The 21,740-nt window shown below is 39.2% G+C and overlaps 1 protein-coding gene across 2 annotated transcripts in view; it reads right to left on the reverse strand.

The window, feature by feature from the left end:
- MAEA (macrophage erythroblast attacher, E3 ubiquitin ligase) overlaps positions 1 to 21,740 on the reverse strand; it is a 153,960-nt gene that overhangs the window by 23,428 nt on the left and 108,792 nt on the right. For both annotated transcript variants that reach the window (XM_069071477.1, XM_069071486.1), the window contains one exon: positions 21,419 to 21,495. In XM_069071477.1, the coding sequence (XP_068927578.1) occupies positions 21,419 to 21,495 (77 nt within the window). The remainder of the gene's footprint in view (positions 1 to 21,418; positions 21,496 to 21,740) is intronic.

Consider the following 21,740-nt stretch of genomic DNA (forward strand, 5'->3'; position numbering starts at 1 on the left):
ATGCTGACATCACCAATTTTAATATCCTTTTGAGTCCCTCTGTAGAGCTCTGACCATTGTGAAAAAGAACAGTAGGTACTTAAATCTTTACTGATTGATTGCCATGGAGGAGACTAGCTTACTTAGGGGTTGAAGATGATGGTTAATTCAGCATCATAAGGGTTGAAGACAGACTAAAGTGCAGAGACAATGAAGAAGAATCTATAATAGTGTAAGCACCACATTATTATATAGTTGGAGTGATAAAAGGTTGTAAAAATGAAAAAGTAGCAAGATTTTGCATCAGAGAAAAATGAATGATAGCTTGCTTGCTTGGAGGGACTGTCCTTTTACTTTGAAACTGGGAATATGGGTTTAGGTAAGGGGTGTGAAGATGAACAGTCTGACTGTGGCATATTTTAGGAGCAGGTCTGTTTTTTCATATTTAAATCTGAGTTGAAAGATTTGGTTTCAAGTATCTTATAGTTATGCTGGAACCAGTTAGTCTGGCTGATTAGAGAATGGTGCTAATGAAGGCAGGACTACATTCTTAATCTCCATATAGGCCAGTTACTTCATAAAATAAAAACAAAGCTGTTACATGAACACAGACTGCAACCCAAAGCATAACCAGCTGTCACAAATGTGTGCTGTCACAATGGGTAAGGAGGAAGTTATCAGCTACATGTAGTAAAAATAGTCCATCATCTGAAGACAGAATGGAGAGGGAACTCAATGAGGAGAAACAAACTTAGGCATTATGTCTATAGGGACTGAGATGCAAGAGACTGGCAAGTGGACTTGGTGCACCTAAAGAAGAGTGGGAGGGGGCGGAACCAAGATGGCAGAGTGAAAGCAGGGACTTCCTTGAGCTCTCCTCCAAATACCTGTGAAAAAGGACTCTGAACAAATTCTAGAGCAGCAGAACCCCCCAAATGACAGAGTGAAACACATTTCTAACCTGACAACCTGGAAGGTCAACAGGAAAGGCCTACTGCACCAGGTTGGGAGAGGAGCGCAGTCCAGTGGGGGCTGTACTTGCACAGATGGGGTAGAACAGGCCTCAGGGGACTGAGTCACCAGCAGCTGTGGTGTTTTCCAGACTTCTCAACCCACAAACACCTAAGACAACCTAAGAAGGTCGGTAGGAAAGGGCTGTGGGACCTGGGTGAGAGAGGAGCATGGTGTGGTGGTGGTGGCTGTGGCGGTGGCAGCAGCAGCAGCAGCAGCATCAACTGCTTCTGGAGATCTTGGCCCACAGACAGCAGGGGTAATCGAACGGATGATAAGAGGGGGGCTGCAGGGATCTCTGCTAGCACTGAGGCAGGATTCTCTTGCTTTGCTCATGTTTTGATCTGGGTCGCAGTCCTGGGTGAGTCAGGTCCTGGGGCAAGGAAGAGTGCTGGTGTGGTGGAGCTTGTGGTGGCGGTAGAGAGGGAATCTTCCTCACAGTTCAAAGGCAAAAAAGAGTGCTTGTGGTCAATCACAGACCACAGCACAGACCAGAAGAGGAGTGAACACCTCTCTTTTGATCATAAAACCTTGTAAGAACTAAAAAATGTACAGGCAGGTCCCAAGAAATATCTTTGAAAACAGTGGAGCAAAACCCCTGAAGCTTGGGACAGTACACTCCCTACTCCAGAAGCAGAGCTCTACCTTAAGAAAGAGTTAAAAAGTCAAGTAACTGGCTGGGAAAATAAACAAATAACAGGGAAAAAAAACAGATTATAGACTCTTACTTTGGTGACAAGGAATATCAAAATATACAACCATACAACCAGAAGAAGACCACAAAGTCAAAGCTCTTATGTCCAAAGCCTCTAAGAAAAATATGAACTGGTCTCAGGCCATGGAAGGGCTCAAAAAGATTTTGAAAATCAAGTAAGAGAAGCAGAGGAAAAATTGAGTAGAGAAATGAGAATGATGTAAGAAAATCATGAAAAAAAAACAAGCCAAAAACTTGCTAAAGGAGACCCAAAAAATGCTGAAGAAAAATAACACCTTAAAAAATAGACCAACCCAAATGGCAAAAGAGGCAAAAAAAAAAAAAAAAAAAGTCAATGAGGAGAAGAATGCCTTAAAAAGCAAAATTGGCCAAATGGAAAAGGAGGTCCAAAAGCTCACTGAAGAAAATAATTCCTTAAAAAATAGAATGGAGCAAATGGAAGCTAATGACTTTATGAAAAATGGAGAAATTATAAAACCAAAAGAATGAAAAAAAATAGAAGACAATAGGAAATATCTCATTGGAAAAACAACTGACCTGGAAAATAGATCCAAGAGAGAGAATTTAAAAATTATTGCTCTACCTGAAAACCACAATCAAAAAAAGCCTAGACATCATCTTTCAAGAAATTATCAAGAAAAACTGCCCTAATATTCTAGAGCCAGAGGGTAAAACAGAAAAGGAAAGAATCCCTCAAAAACCTCCTCAAAGAGATCCCCAAATGAAAACTACCAGGAATATTATAACTCTTTGCAAATCTAACGGATATGAGGTGAACCTAAGAGGTGCTTTATCTTCAAATTTTTAAAAGTGCTGTCAGTTTATCATTATTACCATTATATAATTCTTTTCTACTCTGGCTTTCATTCCTACTACCTGACTGAAACTGCTCTAACTCATCAAGGATTTTTCTTCCCAAATTCAGTGATGTGCTTCTCTTCCTACCTGACCAACTCACATTCTTAGTCTCCTCTGAAGGATGATTATTCATATATCAGTCTCTTCATAGGGGTGAGACTCTCCCAGGGCTTTGTCTTGGGTCCTTTCCTTTTCTCTCTCTTTACTCCTCAGTGAGCTCATCAATTCCCATGGATTCAACTCTCATCTCTATGCAGATAACTTCCAAATCTATATTTTCAATCTTAGTTTGACAAATTTATAAATTCATTTCCAACTGACTGCTGTCCTCTCCAATGGTATGTCCCACAGTATCTCAAACGTAGCATGTCCAAAATAGAACCCATTCTCATTCTCTACCCTTTTTACCCTTTGCCCAAATGTCCCCATTTCTTGCAGTGGTACTACCTTCTAGACTCTCAAGTTCACAACCTTGGAGTTATCCTTCATTCTTCATTCTCCTTATCTCACATAACCAATCAGTTGCTAAACCTTTTTTTTTTTGAGGGCAATTGGGGTTAAGTGACTTGTCCAAAGTCATATGGCTAGTAAGTGTGTCAAGTGTCTGAGGCCGGATCTGAACTCAGGTCCTCCTGACTCCAGGGCCAGTGTTCTACTCACTGCACCACCTAGTCACCCCTAAACCTTTTATTTCTACATCTACAATATCTCTCATCTTTTCTGTCCTTTTCTATCTTACTTGGGTCCTTCTCACCTCTCACATGGGCTATTAAAATAGCTTTCTAATTTGTCTTTCTGCACCCAACTTCTCAGTTGTCCTAAAACACAAATCTGTCCATCTAACTCCCCTGCTCAAGAAACATCAGTGACTCCCTATTGCCTCTAGGATAAAACTCAAACACCTCTATTTGATATTTAAACTCCCTCAAGCTTTGGCTCAAACATCTCATTTCCAGGCCGACTGCATATACTATACATCAGAGCCAACTGGCCTCCTTGTTTTCTGTACACAGCAAATAATTTCTTGTCTTCAAGGTTCTGGGCCTAGGCACCTCTTCCTCCTCATCCTGGTTCTCAGAACCTGTAACTACTTTTTAAAGCACTGCTCAAGTTGTACCTCATTCCTTCCCCAAGTTGTTAGTGCAGACTCCCTTCTCTGAAATTATGTTGTATTCAGTACTTTGTATATATTTTATTTTTCCTTATTTGTGAACATGATGGTCCCCCCAAGGGAATGTAAGCTTCTTTAGGGCAAGGATTATTTTCTTTTTGTCACAGTATCTCTAGCACCTAGAACAGTGCTTGATAATGGGTACTGAGTTAGTGCTTGCTGAACTGCATTATTATTATCAACACAACCTCATGCCTGGGTTTTCTATCCCTCATTTCTTCTCTTGCAAGTTGATTCTATGGATAGCCTCAAGAGAATTCTAAATACAGTTCGTACCATCTGTTACTCTTTTCAGCAATCTCAGTGACTTGTTAGTTTCTAACATGTCAAGTCCAAGTCTGCTAGTTTAGCGTTCAATGACCTCTAGAACCAAGCACTTCTTATCTTATTTGTCACTTTCCCCATTTCCCCCTTTATAGACAGGCATTCCCTCTGTGCTTCTACAAAGGCTACAAATGTGAAGTCTTTATTTCTTTATCCAGAGGTAGATTTAGATCTTCCTTGATATAAATTTTACAATATGCTTCCTTTTCATGATAAGTTTCTATCCCTAACCTCCTTCATAAACAGGTTCAAACAAGTTGTGATATGTGATTGTATTGGAATATTATAGTGCTATAAGAAAAAATAAGTAGGATGATTTCAGAAAAACCTGGAAAGACTTACACGGACTGCTACAAAGTGAAGTAAGCAAAACCAGGAGAACATTGTACACAGTAACAGCAATACTGTATAATGCACAAGCATGAATGACTTAGTTATTCTCAGCAATACAAGGTAATGATCCAAGATAATTTCAAAGGATTCATGATGAAAAATGCTATCCATCTCCAGAGAAAGAACTGATGTTGTCTGAATACAGACTGAAGTACTTTCTTTCTTCCACAAAATGGCTAATATGGAAATATTTCACATGATTGTATGTGCAAAATCTGTATCAGAGTGCTTACAGTCTCAGGTAAGGGAGAGAGAGGAGAGGGAGGGATAGAACTTGGAATGCAAAGCTTAAAAATGTTAAAAATCATTTTTACATGAATTGGAGGAAAAATGAAATTTTATTTTAAAAAACAAGTTAAAAATTCAGTTTAAGACTTATGTTACTTTATTTTTCCCCAATAACTTTTCTGCTTATTAGTCTCTAATATTACATATTATACACTTTAATATTTTCTCAGAAAATGAGAACTTAACCAAAAAAACCCCAACCCTGCAAGATCATTTAGATAGGTAGAATAACTTCAGAAAAGCTGTCCTACTGATAACTGGAATTTCTTTTAAGATGGAAAAGTATCCCTATCAGTATGCAAATTTACTTCAGAAAGTTAAGACTATTAAGACTACTATGGAATTGTCAGACTACCTGTCAGACAGACCCTTGATATCAGGAAGAAACAGCTCACTAGTAGCATGAAATGACTTGAAAATACTCTGACAAAGATTGTAAAGAGTTGAGGGTGCTATTCAATGTAAATATCAGGTAAATTGAGAGTGTGCTAGTGGACAGCCAATGCATGTCTCTGCCTAAAGGAAAGGATAGTTGGGCAAAGTTTGAGTGTCTCGGCCTTGAAGGTCAAATGATCTAGGAAGGAGGAAGCAAGCTATTGCCAAGAAAAGAGCCTAATATTGTATCATTTTCTATTTTGGGAAGCAGTCTTTCTGGAGGTGGGACTTTGGGCAATCAGAAAGACCCTGAGGGTGGAGGCAGACTGATGTCTGCTTTAGCCTTTTTGGGATGATTCACCAGGAGGTCCTGAGGTCTTACTCTATTTATCATTTTGAGTAAGAAGGTAGGATGGTCCCTGAATTCAGGGAGGAAGGAAAGACATACCTTATAGAAGGTCCATTGATTGCTGAGGCCTAGAAAGTGCTGTATGATCTCTTTCCACAAAAGGCAGCATGATGTAGTGGAAAGAACAATGCAACCGGAGTCACATGACCTAGATTCAAATTCTAGATCTACTATTTACTAGCTCTGTGACTAAATGCAAGTTGTTTAACCTCTTTTGAGTCTCTATTTCCCCATCTATAACATGGTGCTTATGCTAATTACACCTTTCTGGGCTGTTGTGACTAAAATATTTTATAAACTTGAAGTGTTACATAAATCTGAATTTATTCATTAACATCCTACCCCCAAAACCTTATTCTGGGGTGGAGATAACTCTGGATTAATGACACTCTGACAGACATTTTATATAAAATATAAAGGCTTTGAGTATATGCTGGATGACAAAAGGCTGTCCAAGAAGGTGGACTGGTTAAGTTTGGGGAGGCTTGTCATCTTGAGGTTGGTCACACAAATGAAAGATGATAGATGTTTCAGCAGTAACACTGAAAGACCACGTATAGAAAAAAGAACTGCTCAAAACCAATGAAAGTATAGGTCTTTGATGAAAAAGACTGATTAGCTATGACTGAAAAGGGCATCTTCACCAGAATTAGGGTGGTTGATAGTTGTTGTGTGAGCAGGAGAGCTGATCTTTGCTGTCCTTCATTTCTGGGAGATGATGTCTCCTTGATATTTGGGAGATGTACACTAATCTGTAGGCATTTATAGTGAGGTGGCTCCAGAAGTCTGCTGTCCTCTTCGTCGCCTATTATTTGTTACTTTAATGTACCCATCTAAGAAACATTGCTCTGTACTCAAAAGCAGATATCAATGGCCTGGTGGACAAGGGGTGGTGGTAGAGCGAATGTTTCCTTTATTTTTAATAAAATGGGGAGGCCACCTGGTTGTCTGATACACTGAGACTCTTTTAATTTAATTCTCTCTGGGGACCCTTAGGGACAATGTGAAGGCTCTACTAATATGTGAATATGGTCAGGCTTTTTCTTGACAAGATCAAGTAACCTGGGTCCCTAAAAAACTGGTGTCTTTATATGTTTGTAGATGTGTCTGCTCTCTCCATCCTTTTGTCTTAGGCAATTTGAGTCCTCTCTTCAATGGAGTCCATACAGTTAAATGAGAAATAAAGGCCAAGATGTAGACATAGAGTCTATAAGAAATGAAATAACTGTCAGTAGCCTGGTAGCATACTGTAGCTCTTTCTGAAGTTTGCTTAGATCACTAAAACATAGTTAATTACACATGCAATTTAAGGAGAAGTGGGGGTGGGGTAAGAAATGGTATTAGAAAGCATGAAAAGAATTCCTTATCTATTTCAGGATATGTCAATGGGAATGAATTGGCTAGAAAAAGGAAAGTAGAAATCTGGTAAAGTTGAAAAAGCCCTGTACCTGGGAGTTAGAGATGCTGAGCTTAAAATCCAGGTCTCAGATGCATTCTGTAGAGGGCCTTGGGCAAGTAACTTTACCTCCAAAGCTCAGTTTTTTCTGTCTGTAAAATGAGGTGGTTAGATGCTATGATTCTGTAAATCTTATCAGATATCTGTTTAAAAGGATGGGGGCACGGGGCGGCCAGGTAGCACAGTGAGTAAGAGCACTGGCTCCAGTGTCAGGATGACCTGGAGATCGAATCCCGAGCTCAAATCTCCGGGATCAGACACTTAGCACCCACCCAGAAACACCTGGCCGTGTAACCTTGAGCAAGTCACTTAGCCCCGATTGCTTTAAAAAAAAAAAAAAAAAGAACTGAAACAACTTATAAAAAACAAATTTAGTGTTTGGGGCGGCTAGGTGGCGCAGTGAATAGAGCGCTGGCTCTGGAGTCAGGAGGACCTGAGTTCAAATATGACCTCAGATACTTAACACAGAAACTAGCCGTGTGACCTTGGGCAGGTCACTTAACCCCAACTGCCCTCCAAAAAAAAAGCAAAAAAAAAAATGGATGGGGGCTGGAGAAGAAGGGGGCCCTACCAAGCGTGAATCTTCCCTTGTTATACTGCTTCACTTTGATCAATGAATTAATAAGCATTTATTAAATGCCTTCTTTGTACCAGGCACCACACAAGGTGCTGGGAAGAAAGTACAAAGAATGAATCAATCCTTAATTGGAAGAAGAGGAGTGTAGATCTATAGGGGAGAAAACAAGCACAAGTTTTTTGTTAAAGACAAATTTTGTGTTAAAACTACATAAAGCATAAATATAAATTTAACAAATACAAATATGTACAAAGCAGTTTGGGAGGGAGGACACTGGCTATTGGGGAGATCAGGAAAGGTTTCCTTAGAAGATGGTGCTTGAGCTGCCATCTTAAAGGAAGAGAGGGCTTCTATGAAGTAGAGGTAAAGAGGGAATGCATTGTAGGCATGGGGAAATATGCAAAGGCACAGAGATAAGTGTGTCACAGGTGACCATGGCTGGATTTTAGAGTGTAGAGGAGGCAATAATGTCCACTGAGGCTGGAAAGATAGGCTGGGACAAGGGACAGGATATAAAAGTGAGATACATGTCCCATAGCTTGTATACCTGGATGACTCACTTTGGTTTGGGAAGTTATAAGGAAAAAAGGTTACTGAGAAATGACAGTCTCCTTAGGGCAAATTACCGACCATTTCTGTAAAATTGGAAGGGGGTGTGTTTGTGTGTGGAGAGGAGAATATTAGGGTAGACAGTCTTTAGGGCCCTTTCTACACCTGAGATTCACCAAGTTTGACTCTGTGAGAGTGTCCACCCTCTCCATCCTTTTGTCTTAGGCAATTTGGGTCCTCTCTTTAATGGGGTCCACACAGTTAAATGAGAAATAAAGGTAAGTACATACCCTACATACTCTAGCCTCCAGGTCAAGTGACTGTGAATAGCCAAAAAAGTTAAAACCTTCTAAAGATTCTCACCAGCATAGTTAACGAAAGAGCTGACTTTTCCATGTCTTAAAAGAGAACCTTCTTCAATGACAAAACCAGTCATTGAAGGTAAGACCATGTGAATTTGTAACAGCCTTCTACATAATATGTTTAGTAAATGAAAAGGCCCTCAATGTTCTTTTTATTTCTTAAAAGTTTGACAACTATTTTATCACCATCAAGGAAGATATAACAACCTACCTCTGGAAAAAAAAAGACATATATATTTAAAATATTCCTGCCAAGAAAAGTCCAAAATATAGGCAACATTACCCAGTTATTCTACACACATAAAATTGAAGTGAATTATCCAGGATTCAACAACTTGGTTAAGTCCAGTCTTGTTAGAAATAGGTTAAAAGTTCTCTTCCTTTACAATAGAATGCTGGCTATTAGATCAAGGCAAAATGATAGATATAAATTACTTCTGCTCTGATGACTTGATCAATGTCCTGTTTTTGAACATTACTAGTTATATACAATACCCAGAAAACTACAAAGGAGAGGTGTTTAGTACCACTGAAAGTTTAAAAGCATGGTGATGGTGGGGAAAGACAGACTGACAAAAATGAAATATCAACTAAGATTCTGTTCAGTTAAACTGGACAAATATTTAAATTATTTAAATGACCACTTTTGTGTAAGGTACTGTATTGGGTACTGGGGATATAAAGACAAAATTTAGATTTTTACCTTCAAATAGCTTATACTCTATTTGGGGAAAAGGCAGAAAATATGGACACAGAAAAGTAACAATTACTGGAAGGAGAGACTACCAACTATTTTAGAGCAGGACAAGTGGAGATTAGGAAAGGGTTCACCTAGAAGAGGAAAGTAAGCTGATCATGAAGGAAGGTAAAGAAATCTAAGAGGGAGAGATGAGGAGGGAATACATTTTGGGCACAGAGGACAGTCTGCACAAAGGCAAGATGAAATGGGCCAGAGATAGAATGTTAAGTTTCAGGAATGGTTAGTAGGTCAATCTGGCTAGTATAAAAAGGAGAATAGGAAATCTGCCTGGAAATGTATTTAGGTGGGAAGTTGAGGCAATAAAGAGCCACTGAGAATTTACAATTAGGGAAATGACATGTTTGGATCTGGGTTTTAAGAATACTAATTTTGTAGCTGTGTGAAAAATGGATTAGAGGGGGAAGAGAGCAGAAGCAGGGAGACCACTTAGGAAGAAATGGCACTTGTTCAGGTAAGAGATGAGGAGCCTAAACTAGAATGACTAGAGTGGAAGCTGTGTGAGGAGAGAGCAGGAGACAGACAGCACCGATGAGCTGCTTTAAAAGACGCAAAGTGCTTTATGTATATACTCTGTCTTGTTGGAGAGGCTGTTGAGACAGAACTGACACCTGATAAATGACTGTCTACTGGAGGTTGGGGTGGGGGCAGTAAAGAAAAGAAGACGGAGTTAAGGAGGACTTCAAAGGCTTGAACCTGTATACTTCGACAGATGATTGTATCTTCAACTAGTTGAATCTGAGGTGCTGATGGGGGAAACCAAGCCGGAGTAGTAATCACATAGCTGGTAATGTGGGAGCTCAGTAGAAAAACTAGGGCTGTATAGAGCTTTTAGAGTCACCTGGATAAATATAACTGAACTCCAGGAGCAAATGAACTCACCAAGAGGAAAAATACAAGAAAGAAGAGAACCCAGAACAGAACCATAGGGAATTACATGCTTACTGGAAAGGAGATGGATGATGATTCAACAAAAAGACTTACTATTTTGCCATTGTTTCCTCCTTTTAAAAATGGGTGAATGTCAAGGATCTGATTGCATGGGTGTGTTCATACTCTCCAAGGATGCAGATTTTAATCCCTTTATTAATCTAAGTAAACCTTCTATATGAGTTGCTGTACACCAAACCCTTCATTTCCTTAGGGACCAACCTTCTGGGAATGAATCTCTGGTGAATACTCAGACACAAGATGCACAGTCTATTGCCAGTTCTATACTTGAAGTCCTTTCCAGTTTGGTAGAACTTTCCAGAGCCTAAGCTATACTGGCTTAGCCTGGAAGAATCCAGAGTCCCCTCCAGGCCATAAGGAGACAATGAAAGATAAATTGACTAGAGGTGAGTGAATCAGAGGAGAATGGGGGACATCAGTTTCAACTGAGTTTTCAGGTATTTTTTGTTTGTATCTCCACTTTAACATTAAACTCATAATTTCTGTAAATTCTTAAAGCTTGTACTTTCAAAGCTGCCCTTGGAAACTATTGAAGAACCACTCAATAAGCACACACCATGCTTTTAAAAGCATCAGATATTTAAACATTGTTATTAAATAAGATATATATTTTTAAAGCTCACATCAATTGTAGCCTAAAAGCAACATGTCACTTTGGAGGTTCTCAGTAGGCAGTAAGCAAAGCTTTCAAACTTATTTAAACACCAGCTGCGTTTCCACAAAATGTCAGCTCTCCCAGTTCCACTCATACAGGAAACTACTTGGTAAACAGCCTCTTTCTCTGCTTCCTAATGGATGCCTGACCTATTTACTGCACCATGGACACAATTCTGAAAGAATCCTGCTGCAGGCACTTAACACAAGCAAGCTAATAAAAACAGAAGAGGAGATCTGGACTGGCTAACAGCACTGGGAAATTTACACACCTCGCCAAAAAACCAAACAACTCTCCTTCCTCTTCTCTCTCAGACCTCGATAAACTACAAGGTAATTTTTCAAGCACTGTGTGGTCAAGAAAATATTTTTAAAATACATAAAATAAGAATATGCTGTTTAACTATTACATGATTCACTGCATTTCTGAAATGTTATTTTTTATAGGACAATAAGACCAGTGAAAAAATTATGAATATAGGCTTTACTACACAATCAGTGGATCACTTCTGTCAAAAGCACAGGGTTAGGTAGCTTTCAATTTCTTTCAATTTGTGGAAGTAAATGAACTAAGTGAAGTATCAATATAGTCAGCACTTGAAGAAATAGAAAGGTTTTAATTTTTAGATACTTCTATGAAAACTCCTAACCATCTACTAGTTCAGGGACTTTTATGAAAAGCGCAAAATAGACAATGGTGTCACCAGATTCAACATTCCATTTCAAATCTCCCTTTAATTCAGCCACAGAATGACGGCAATCACCCCAGACCTGGCTCACTCATTCTCTTTCCTTCCTGAAATGGTACTGCTCAAGTAATCCTTTGTTTTTGTAACTGGGCCCATATCACCACTGCGTTTATATCTTTTCAGTTAATATTCCCTTAGCAATGCCAACTAATTCAAATGAAGAATTCTGCTCTTCTAATTCTGCTCTTTTATGCCTCTCACTCTCCCATTTGCTTACTAGCATCTCTGCTTTCAAAAACTCATGAATGTCAGAGCTGGAAGAGACCCTAAAGTAACACAGGCCTATGAACTGTGATGAGGAAATTAAGGTACCAGGACATGAAGGGACTTAGCTACAGTTATAGAGAAGTAGAATAGCTGAGGTTTTACTGTTCTCTTCGCTTTTGTTCCATTACTTGGAATTTTCTGATGCTGCTACTGTATTATGAAACCATCTCCTTTTTCACATTATCTCTGATCTTATTTGAGAAACTATTACTACAATCCATTTGTGAGTATTACTCAGTTTGGGGAAAATCTCTTCTCACAATTCTGGCATTCATTTCAGCTGGGACATGTTACCTGAACACTGACATACTGGCCTACCCTGAAAACATAATGTATAGAATGGGGGCTGTCTACCTTTCACTTGTTCTACAGTCCAGGGTAAACTGCCATTCAAATGATAACTTATACATATGAGGGAGGGAAATGATGAAGAAGGCTTGAGCATGAGACCTCTTCCTCCTCCCCACCTTCAGCAATGGTCCCTTAGGCCAATGACACCCTCTTCCTGCCCACTATCTATAAGAAGCATTCCATGAGGCAGCGCCAAATTCAGTCCAGCTCAATTTAGACTCTTGATGGGAAACTGGCACTTGGACAACAGTTCCACTTTTCTTTTCTTTCTGGCCCTTCCCACGCTCTTGCTTGTTTCATCCATCACTGGCTTAAAGCTCAATCAGGGTATTTTAAAACTAGGTTTCTTATTTGTTGTGGGGAACAGGGAAGAGTTAGGCTATGGCTCCCTTTATGTACAGTATCAACAGCAGTATAGTCAGTCCAAAAAATCAGTTACATCCAGACCTTACTTGTACAGCCACAGAGCTAGAACATAGTAGAGTGATTAACTTACATGTTCCCCTATTATCCTTGCTGAACTTCCCCTACCATTTCATCTAGTAATCTTAATTGAGGGTATTACCTGTCATACTCAACGCAGTGCAATGTAGGGAAAAGAAGACTGAATTTGGAAAGTCCTGAGTTACAATCTTTTCCTCACTTCCTAAACTTGGTATGGTCTCAGTCTTTCTGGGACTCAATTTTTCCTCTTAACACTGAAATGAGGGTGTTTTCCAAGGCCTAGATGATCTCAGATTCCTCTGAACTCTCCCTAGAATCTTATGAATTATCTTAATAAAGATCAGTTTTAATTTCATGCATTTATCATACGTGTGTACATATGTCTGTGTACAGATAATATGAAACTCATAGAATTACTAGCTATTTTGTTCAACAACCTATAATATAATGAGACCAAGCTCTTTAATGTTAAATAGAACATATTTTTACAAAATTTTCATTTGAACATAAATTTTTTTAAGCCTAGGAACTTAAAGTAACAAAAACTATTCAACTGTATAACGTGCACATATATGTACATAAAAACACACATAAATACATACCTAGACACTACACATATGTAAACATTCACAGGAATATAACCCTCAAAGATATTTTGCTCACTGCAAAGGCCATATTTTAGCCCCTGAAGTACCATTACTTAACATCTCCCCCCTCCCCCACTGCCGCTACCACCTATCCATTCTTTCCTTTCATAGTCCTCTTCCTAAGCATGGCCTCACACTGCCTTGAAAGAACAGCTAAAGAGAACATACTTATCTTCAAAAGCCAAAAGGAACAAGGCATCATAAAGCAATGAATCTACATAGCAAAAGAATATCAATGTCCTCCAAAGTTTACAGCATATCTCAGAGGAGTAAGTACTGAACAGATAAAGAGGAAAAGCTTTTTTCCTAACATCTGAGAAGCAGAAAGCATTTTTTTTTTTAAAGCAATTGGGGTTAAGTAACTTGCTCAAGGTTACACGGCCAGTTATTTCTGGGTGTGGTGCTGAGTATCTGAGCCCGGATTTGATCCAGGTCATCCCGACACTGGAGCCGGTACTCTTACTCGCTGAGCCACCTGGCCACCCCTAAGCAACTGGGGTTAAGTAACTTGCTCAAGGTTACACAGCCAGGTGTTTCTGGGTGGGTGCTAAGTGTCTGAGCCCGGGATTCGATCTCCAGGTCTTCTCAACACTGGAGCCGGTGCTCTTACTCGCTGTGCTACCTGGCCGCCCTAGAGAGCATTTTTTAAGGTATGAACATATCACAACTCCTCCCACACCCAATTCAAACCAATGTCACAATAACGAAAAACCTACTTGGACTCTTTCCTTCCTTTAGAAAGACAGCTAAAATCCTAATGGGAATGAGTCTAATATTAAAGACAAAGGTATTATGGACCACATAAAGGTGGTATCTGATGTGCTGATGTAAAGGAATGCTGAAAGAGCACAGTGAATCAGAGTACATGTTCTGTAAGCTGAAGATGCTGTAAGTGCACTGTTGTCTTGGAAGGAACGCAGAGACATCACCATCTCCTTTAGGCGCCTTTTCAGTTCCAACATCTTGGGAGCTTCAGAAAACGTGTCAGATAGAATTCTGCTCAGTATTTCCTTTAATAAGACTCTCCAGTATGATTTCAAAGCTACTACTTCACTAAATCCTTCTGATTTTCCACTTTGAGGTATCTGTTTCTAGACACCTCACGCCAGTCAATCCGTATTCCCTCCCCATTCCTGTTTCTGCTCCAGTCATTTACATGCTCATGTTAAATGAGCTAAAGTTCTTATTCAGATTAGATGATAATGTGCTGTGCTCACCTACTGGTCAAGAATCCTCTCTCCTTTAAATAAAAAGTGAATACTTTTATATAAGGAGTTTTCAGCTATGGTAAAGCCTCATCATCAGAGCTCTTCACCACGGCACTATCCATTTGTTTCCATCTTCTGTCTACCTTCCAGCACTTAGCACAGTGTCTGGCACACAGCAGGTGCTTAATGAGCATTTACTGATTGACTGTTCTGTTCAGTTTTGCTTCCTTCTCTAGCTCCACTGAAAGTTTGGCTCAGGTCCTGTCAACTTCAAGAGGCCTTTCCTGTTCCCCTCCCTCATCCATGAGTTTTTCCTCAAGTGTCAGTTAGCTAGCATTCTGGTGGAGCCTGACTTCCCAGAAATGAAGGGAAGACCAATGTTAAATTAAAGGTCTTACAACAATCTAATCACTTCATTTTTCAGAGGAAATTGAGGCCCAAAGAGTGGAAACAACTCACCCAAAATCACAGACAACAAGGACCACTAGAATTTCTCTGCTTCTATTGGTCTGTGCAGTGAATGCTTAAAATATGATTGCCTTTTGGTACAAAGAGATCTCTCTTGTTCTCAAAAGTTATTAAAATTCCTTAACACCCCCCTCCCCCCGCATTCTTTAATATATCACTAGAACAGGTAAGGCAATGAATACCAGCAATCAAGGAAAATGAACTGTAGAAAAATGGAAAAGTTATAATACATTCATTTGTGCATTATGTACTTTTTATGAGTTAAGATTTATCTACTAAGGGGGAAGGGCTTGCCATTGTAGGAGGGTGTGATATGATCAAACATTATACTTAATATTATGTAATCAGAATTTAAATGGGTACTAATATCCCCTTATATTGGATTATAACACATTATAACCCAAATTGCTGGACTGAGGTATTACAGCTGCTAAACTGCCTACTAATTATTCCACCAGTGATACCTAAGATTTTTAGATTTTCCTTTAACTCCTACAGAAAAGAAAAAAAATCTCAAGTAGAGGGAAAAAAAAGTACAAAGCATTGCACCCTTGTCCCTTTCCCTCCACTAGGTCTTTGAACACTTTACAATAGCACCCTGCTGTGCTAAGCTTTTGGACAAAGCCTGTCCACGGTTTGTAATGACCCTGAGGCATGCCTCTTTCCTCTTCAAGCCTCTTGCTAGTTCTCAGTGCTTAAAATTCATCCAACACGTGCTAAACCCTTACATTTCACAATGTGGAAATAAAGTATCCAATACAATACTTCTTGTAGAGGGAATGCTTTCTTTGTACCTCTTGAATATGTTTGTTTTTAAATTTTTTATTTTATTTTCAGCTCCAAATTCTCCTTCTCTGCCCACTCCTCTCCCATCTATCTTTGATGCACTCATGTAACACTGTGTGTTAGACATACCCTGTTTGTGTACTTCCCTGGAGGAAGCTCTGCAGAATGTGCAAATCAAAGATTCCCTATCCCTGGTGAGATTCTCTAGGGGCTGTTCAAATACGACACTGTAATGATGGCATCAATATTTGTTGATAACAATGACAACAAAAAGTATTTGATTTGATTGAAGCAAAAAAGGATTCTTGAAAGGACTCCAAAGGCATCTGCATAAGCTGAGATCACCTAACACCTGGCACAATGCCAGGCCTAAGAAAGTCCCCACCAAGGCCTTGCTTGAGACCAGAGGTCCTTGCCTGCTTGGTACAGAAGAGAATGGGCTATTCGAATCTGAGCACTCACCAGATGTTTCTCTTTCCCTTCTACCAAATCAGGCACAACTAGTGTGGTAGCTAAAATGACACCTAAGGACAAAATCATTTTTGATGAGGGGGATCAGAAAAGGCCTGTGGAAGATGGCAGGACCTGAGTTGGACTTCCAATGGAGCTAGAGGGGCCAAAGGGAGTTGGTGAAGAGGTATAATGACAAACCAAGTGGAGGCCTGCATGACTATGGGCATTAATTCCATGTCACTGAGTTGCTAGCAAAAAAGGAAGAAAAATCTAAGTGGCTTTCTCAGGGGCCATTATCCTAGAGAAATATTTTAAGTCTTTATGAAGTTTCATGCCTCAAATTTGGGCTTAAGTTACACAGGGAGCAGGGACTCTTAGGCCAAGTATGGAAGGGTTAAACAGTGAGCCTGAGTGGTAGGTAATAGAAGGGCAAGTAGACTTTGAATTCTACTACTTAATACCTAGAAATATTTGAGTAAGACACATAGGAGTAGCTTCTGGGGTCCTTAGTGTTTAATACTGCCTTGGTTCTTCTCTAGGACTTAGGTGAATAACTAGGATCAAATGAAGATGGATTGTTCAGACAAGAGGGAAATTCAAAGAAATTCCATTTTCTCCTTCATATCCTATTATGGGATCAGCTCACTGTTCATTTGCTCAAATATTCAATGAAGTTTGCGCTGTCACCAATTTTGGAGTTCCAACAATTCAGAGTGCATCCCAACCAGCAATGTGTGACTTCTGTTCACTTTCTCTTAAAAGTTCTTGAAGTTTCCCACTCAGACCTTGACCTGGATTCTATGCCGATTTCCTCCATTAGAATGGCAAATACTTCTTGTGAGCATACATCTCTCTCTTTCATGCCTCATTTGATGTTTATAAAGGGCCACTGATTACCGTTACATCTTCTGAGAAATCTTGAATGATCTTAATGTATGGACAAGAGACACCTGACTATAAGAGATTTGCTAAGATGACCTTTCATTCAATCAAATTTTTTTTGTGACCAAACAATAATCATAATGAGACAATACAGTCTCTAAATTTCAGTTCATTGTGAGATGCTAAGGATATGGTCCACTGTTGACTATTGCTTACAAAACTCATCAAGGATGCCCCCAATTCATGTATAAATGACTCTCAAAAATTTTGTATGGCTGGGAAAGTAGGCACATTAGGTAGTTATGGATGTTTTCTCAGTCACATTTTTGGGGGTAGGGAGTGGTAATTAAAAAGGTCTGGGATCTTTCCATGCCCCTGGAAGCTCAGCCTTTTGTACTATTGGTCCCTTAATACCCTCATAATTACAACATTTCCAGAAAGGATGGCATATCTACATACATATAGGTATATATGTGTGTATGTATGCATGTGTGTGTGTGTGTGTGTGTGTGTAAACAAAAACTAGGGCCAATATGATTGCCTTTCCTGTGTTTGTTCTATCGTAACTTCTACTTCTTCCACTGGCACTCCAGGACCTGTGCTGTCAGGGTCTTAGTGTGATAGCGCCAGTATCCATAAGACAGAAAAGTTTGTTGAAATTGTTTTTGCAAACCTTTTCCATTTTTCTTTTGTTTCTAGCTCTCCTTCCACTTTTGAGATATTTCAGAATCTCTATTTCAGCCATCCTTCCCAACCCCCTCCCACCAGAATTATCTAGATTTTGCTCTTCAGTCTTTGGGGCTGACAGGTAAATATTTACCTTATATCTTGCATGAAGCCAGGTCTGCACATAACTTCCCTGGCATATCTAAAACATAACCCTCCCCCATTTTTTAACTCCCCATTATATGATGACTTTTTCCATTAGAATGTAAGCTACTTGAGGACAGAGACTATCTTGCTTGTTTATATATGTGTCCTCAGAGCTTGGACCAATGCCTGGCACATAATAAGAACTTGATAAATGATTAGTTATTATCATTTTCATTTTTGAATGACCTTGGGATGACTGTGCTTAGCTGGATATTTGCCAGGCTTTCTTTCTTTTCCCTCCAATGCTTTTCTCTGTTTTCTGAGATGATACTGCTCATAATCATCCATTATCCTTTGTAAGGTTTTACAGATTATATTCTAAGTTGGTGTTGTATTTGGCAATCATCTCTTTCCAAATGGTAAATCAGACGTTTTCTGACTAAGATGATTTCTGGGCTTTTCTGATCCCCTTGTAGCATTTAATCTACATTAGTTTAACTCCTTTTATGGCATGAAACCAAGATAAATTTTTTAAAAAATTATTCCCGCTTCTATGTTTGTTACAGAAGATAGGTTTGTTGAATATGAATCTAAGATGGTGGAAAGCTGGGCAAATAACTTTCTTATTATGTAGGTTGCACAGTGGATGAAGCGCCAGCCCTGGAGTCAGGAAGACCTGGGTTCACATCCAGCCTCAGACTTACCAGTTGTGTGATCCTGGGCAAGTCCCTGTTTGCCTCAGTTCTTTATTTGTAAAATGAGCTGGGGAAGGAAATGGCAAACCACTGTACTACTATTTTTGTCAAGAAAATCCCAAACAGGGTCATGGAAAGTCAGATGTGACTGAAACAATTCAACAACAAAAATTAATCTTGGGCAAAAAAAGTATTAAATTCTTTGAATGGGTACCAAAAATCAGCAAAATTGGGCAAACATGGGTCATGTGTTTAAAGAGACTTCTGAAAATCTATAGGAAGCTCATACCATTTAATCTTTGTGAATTTGAGTTTCCTCTTCTGTAAAATGAAGATAAAAATATCTGGGCTAACCGTTAGGACCTACTGTGAGGAAAATACAATGTAAATCTTAAAAGCATCACCAAAATGGAAAATCTTGTGATAGCTGTATCAATGCCTTAACATAATTTTAGCATTAGACATTAAAATGAAAATATTTTACTTTAGGTAGTATGTCTTTAATTTCAGTTTTAATCAGATCCAAAGGTCAACAATGAAACATGTAATTGAAAAGAATGAATATGATCTTGGGTTACATCAATAATGGCATAGTCCAGAAAGAAGAGGTGGCTAGATTCACTGTAACCTCCTTTCTAGTTAGTTAACACCTGGAGTTCTGTGCTCTCTTGCTGGCACTGCATTTGGGGAAGGACATACCCAGAGAAAGGCATCCAGGATGCTAAGAAGACAAATGGTAAGAAGACCATGCCACGAAGAGATGGAGATGTTCAGTCTTGGGAGGACTGAATGGGAGGATTGGGAGGAAGCAATTAGAAAGAATTACAGTAAAATTTTTAAGAACTGCTACACTGAAGAACAATTAGACTTATTCTGATCACTGAGAGGACAGAACGAGGTACAATAAACAAGACTTGTTGAAAGGCATTTTCAGGTCCATAGAAAAAACACGCTAATGACTGGCTGTAAAAAGTAGAATGGGATATTTTGGGAAATAGAAGTTTCACATTATTGGAGGTCTTTAAAAAAGGCTGGATGACTACTTGTTGGGGGTGTTACATAAGGGATGACAATTTCACATCTAAACAATCTTAATCCTGGTGTCATTGGGCTTAACTGCCAGGAGACTGGGTATTTAGTTGAACAGGGCTCACATTCTCTAATATAGTGGTCTTCAAATTTCTTTGATCATGTACCCCATCAGTAAAAAGTTTGAGTACATATAGCTAACATGTATACAAATATGCATATACATGTATCTTTATGTCCTAATATGTGCATTTTAAAATATGGTGACATTTTTTAAAAAGATGAGATAAAGATGAAGCAAAAAAAAATTAAAGATATTTTTGCATTTTATATTATTTGTTGAGAAGTACAAAAACCGATAGACTAGAAGACGTCCAAGGCATACCCTGTTGCTATGGCGGATTTATAGGCTAGGGAATTATTGCTGCCTGCCTACGTAAGTGCCTGCACTTAAATTCTGACTGACTGATTACTGCTGCTGCAGAGGGGGTGAGGGGAGGGAGGACAGGGGTGCTGACTCGCAAAGCTGGGCTCAGAACCAGTCAGTCCTAGGTGTGGCTGCCAACCCACCTGATGAGGAATGTAGGGGGCAGGTCAGACAGCAGAGAGCAGAGGCAGGAGGAGAGCAGAAAAGGTAGGTGGTGGCTACAAGCAACTGAATAGCTGTCCTACCCTCTCCTCAGTCCTAATACTATTTTCTTTTTGTATTTTACTAGATCACTATAAATAGCCTTCTCTCTGGTCCCCCTCCTTGGGATGTGCACACCCACCTTTGGAGATCACTCCTTTAAGGCTCCAAATACCTCCAATTTTCCTGTTAAACCTGTTATCTAAACCACTGTGGCACCCAGGGAAGAGTCCTCGCTATGCCAAGGTGCCACTAATGATAATTACTGAGTATGCTGCTGAAAAGATGGATATGCAACCAAGAGTCTTTTTGTACAATGTGTATACCAACTTTTTTATATATCTCCTTATGATGGCTGAGATAAACATTATTTAACATTTATAAAGCACTAATTTATTACAGTCATATTAGGAACTGATGAAATAACTCTCCTAAGTACAAGCCAAGTATAAGTATTTTTCCAATTCACAAAAAGACTTAAAGTACATTAGATGAGTGAACTTGCTTTTATGGGTGAGTTTATTATAAGAGATCACAATAATAACATGCCTCAAAAATATAGCTTAGCATGTCATTTTTGTACACAGTCTATAGTTAACACTTTGGACATTTAGGGCTGCATACAGAATTTGCAAGGCCCCAACATTCACCTGAAAAACAGGATGAAATCGGTCTATCATATCTAAAAGAAATGAGCTATTCCTTATCTTTTCCCCCCTATATCTGTAATTATTACTGCTGCTCTTAAAATACTGGCCACATTAGAATTTCCCTCATCACTCAATAGCCTTCTAAATCTGAAGAAGAGCCCAGGCATCTAGAGACTCTACCATCTCTCTCCACTCCCACAACTCAGGATGCTTCCATGAGACATTGGGAGGTAAGAGAAGAGACGTTAAGGAAAGCAAGTTTCCTTAGCTCTCCCATAACCCTTGATATCAACCAGACATAAATACGGAAAACAGGGAAGGGCAGCAGTTTCAATCAACGCAATTATTTGTTTATGTGACTACTGGGAAGTGTCTCACACAGGGGCTAAAGATTGTTAGAAACTTTATTGCAGTAAACGAGCCAGGGAGAATTTTTTTTTTTACCAGTCCTGGCAATAACAATATTTAAAGGATCACAATCTTATTAAGAAAGGTCTTTTAAGTATCTTAATTCCATACCTCACAGCATCCAGTCTCTTATTCTGTCGAATGAGTTCAATGAACTCCTGAATCCTGAGGCTGAACTCCAGACAGCTCTGAGATTAAAGATAAGACAAGAGCTTACATACTGCATATCATGTGCTTTGATGACAGCCAAACCCCAAATCCACATTAAAGAACACATATATACATCTCTCACAGAAATTCACACACTGTCAGCTAAATCTTCTGTATATCTTCAGGAAAGAAAGGCCACTTGTTACCTGAGAACATGAGCTCTTAGAATTCTGACCAGAAATTCAAGCAAAAATGTCTACTTACTTTTCCTATGTGGTAAGGA

This window comes from Petaurus breviceps, unplaced genomic scaffold (genome assembly GCF_028583685.1).
Source record: "Petaurus breviceps papuanus isolate PSGF00001 unplaced genomic scaffold, PetGlider_PUasm1.0 140, whole genome shotgun sequence".
NCBI lineage: Eukaryota > Metazoa > Chordata > Mammalia > Diprotodontia > Petauridae > Petaurus > Petaurus breviceps.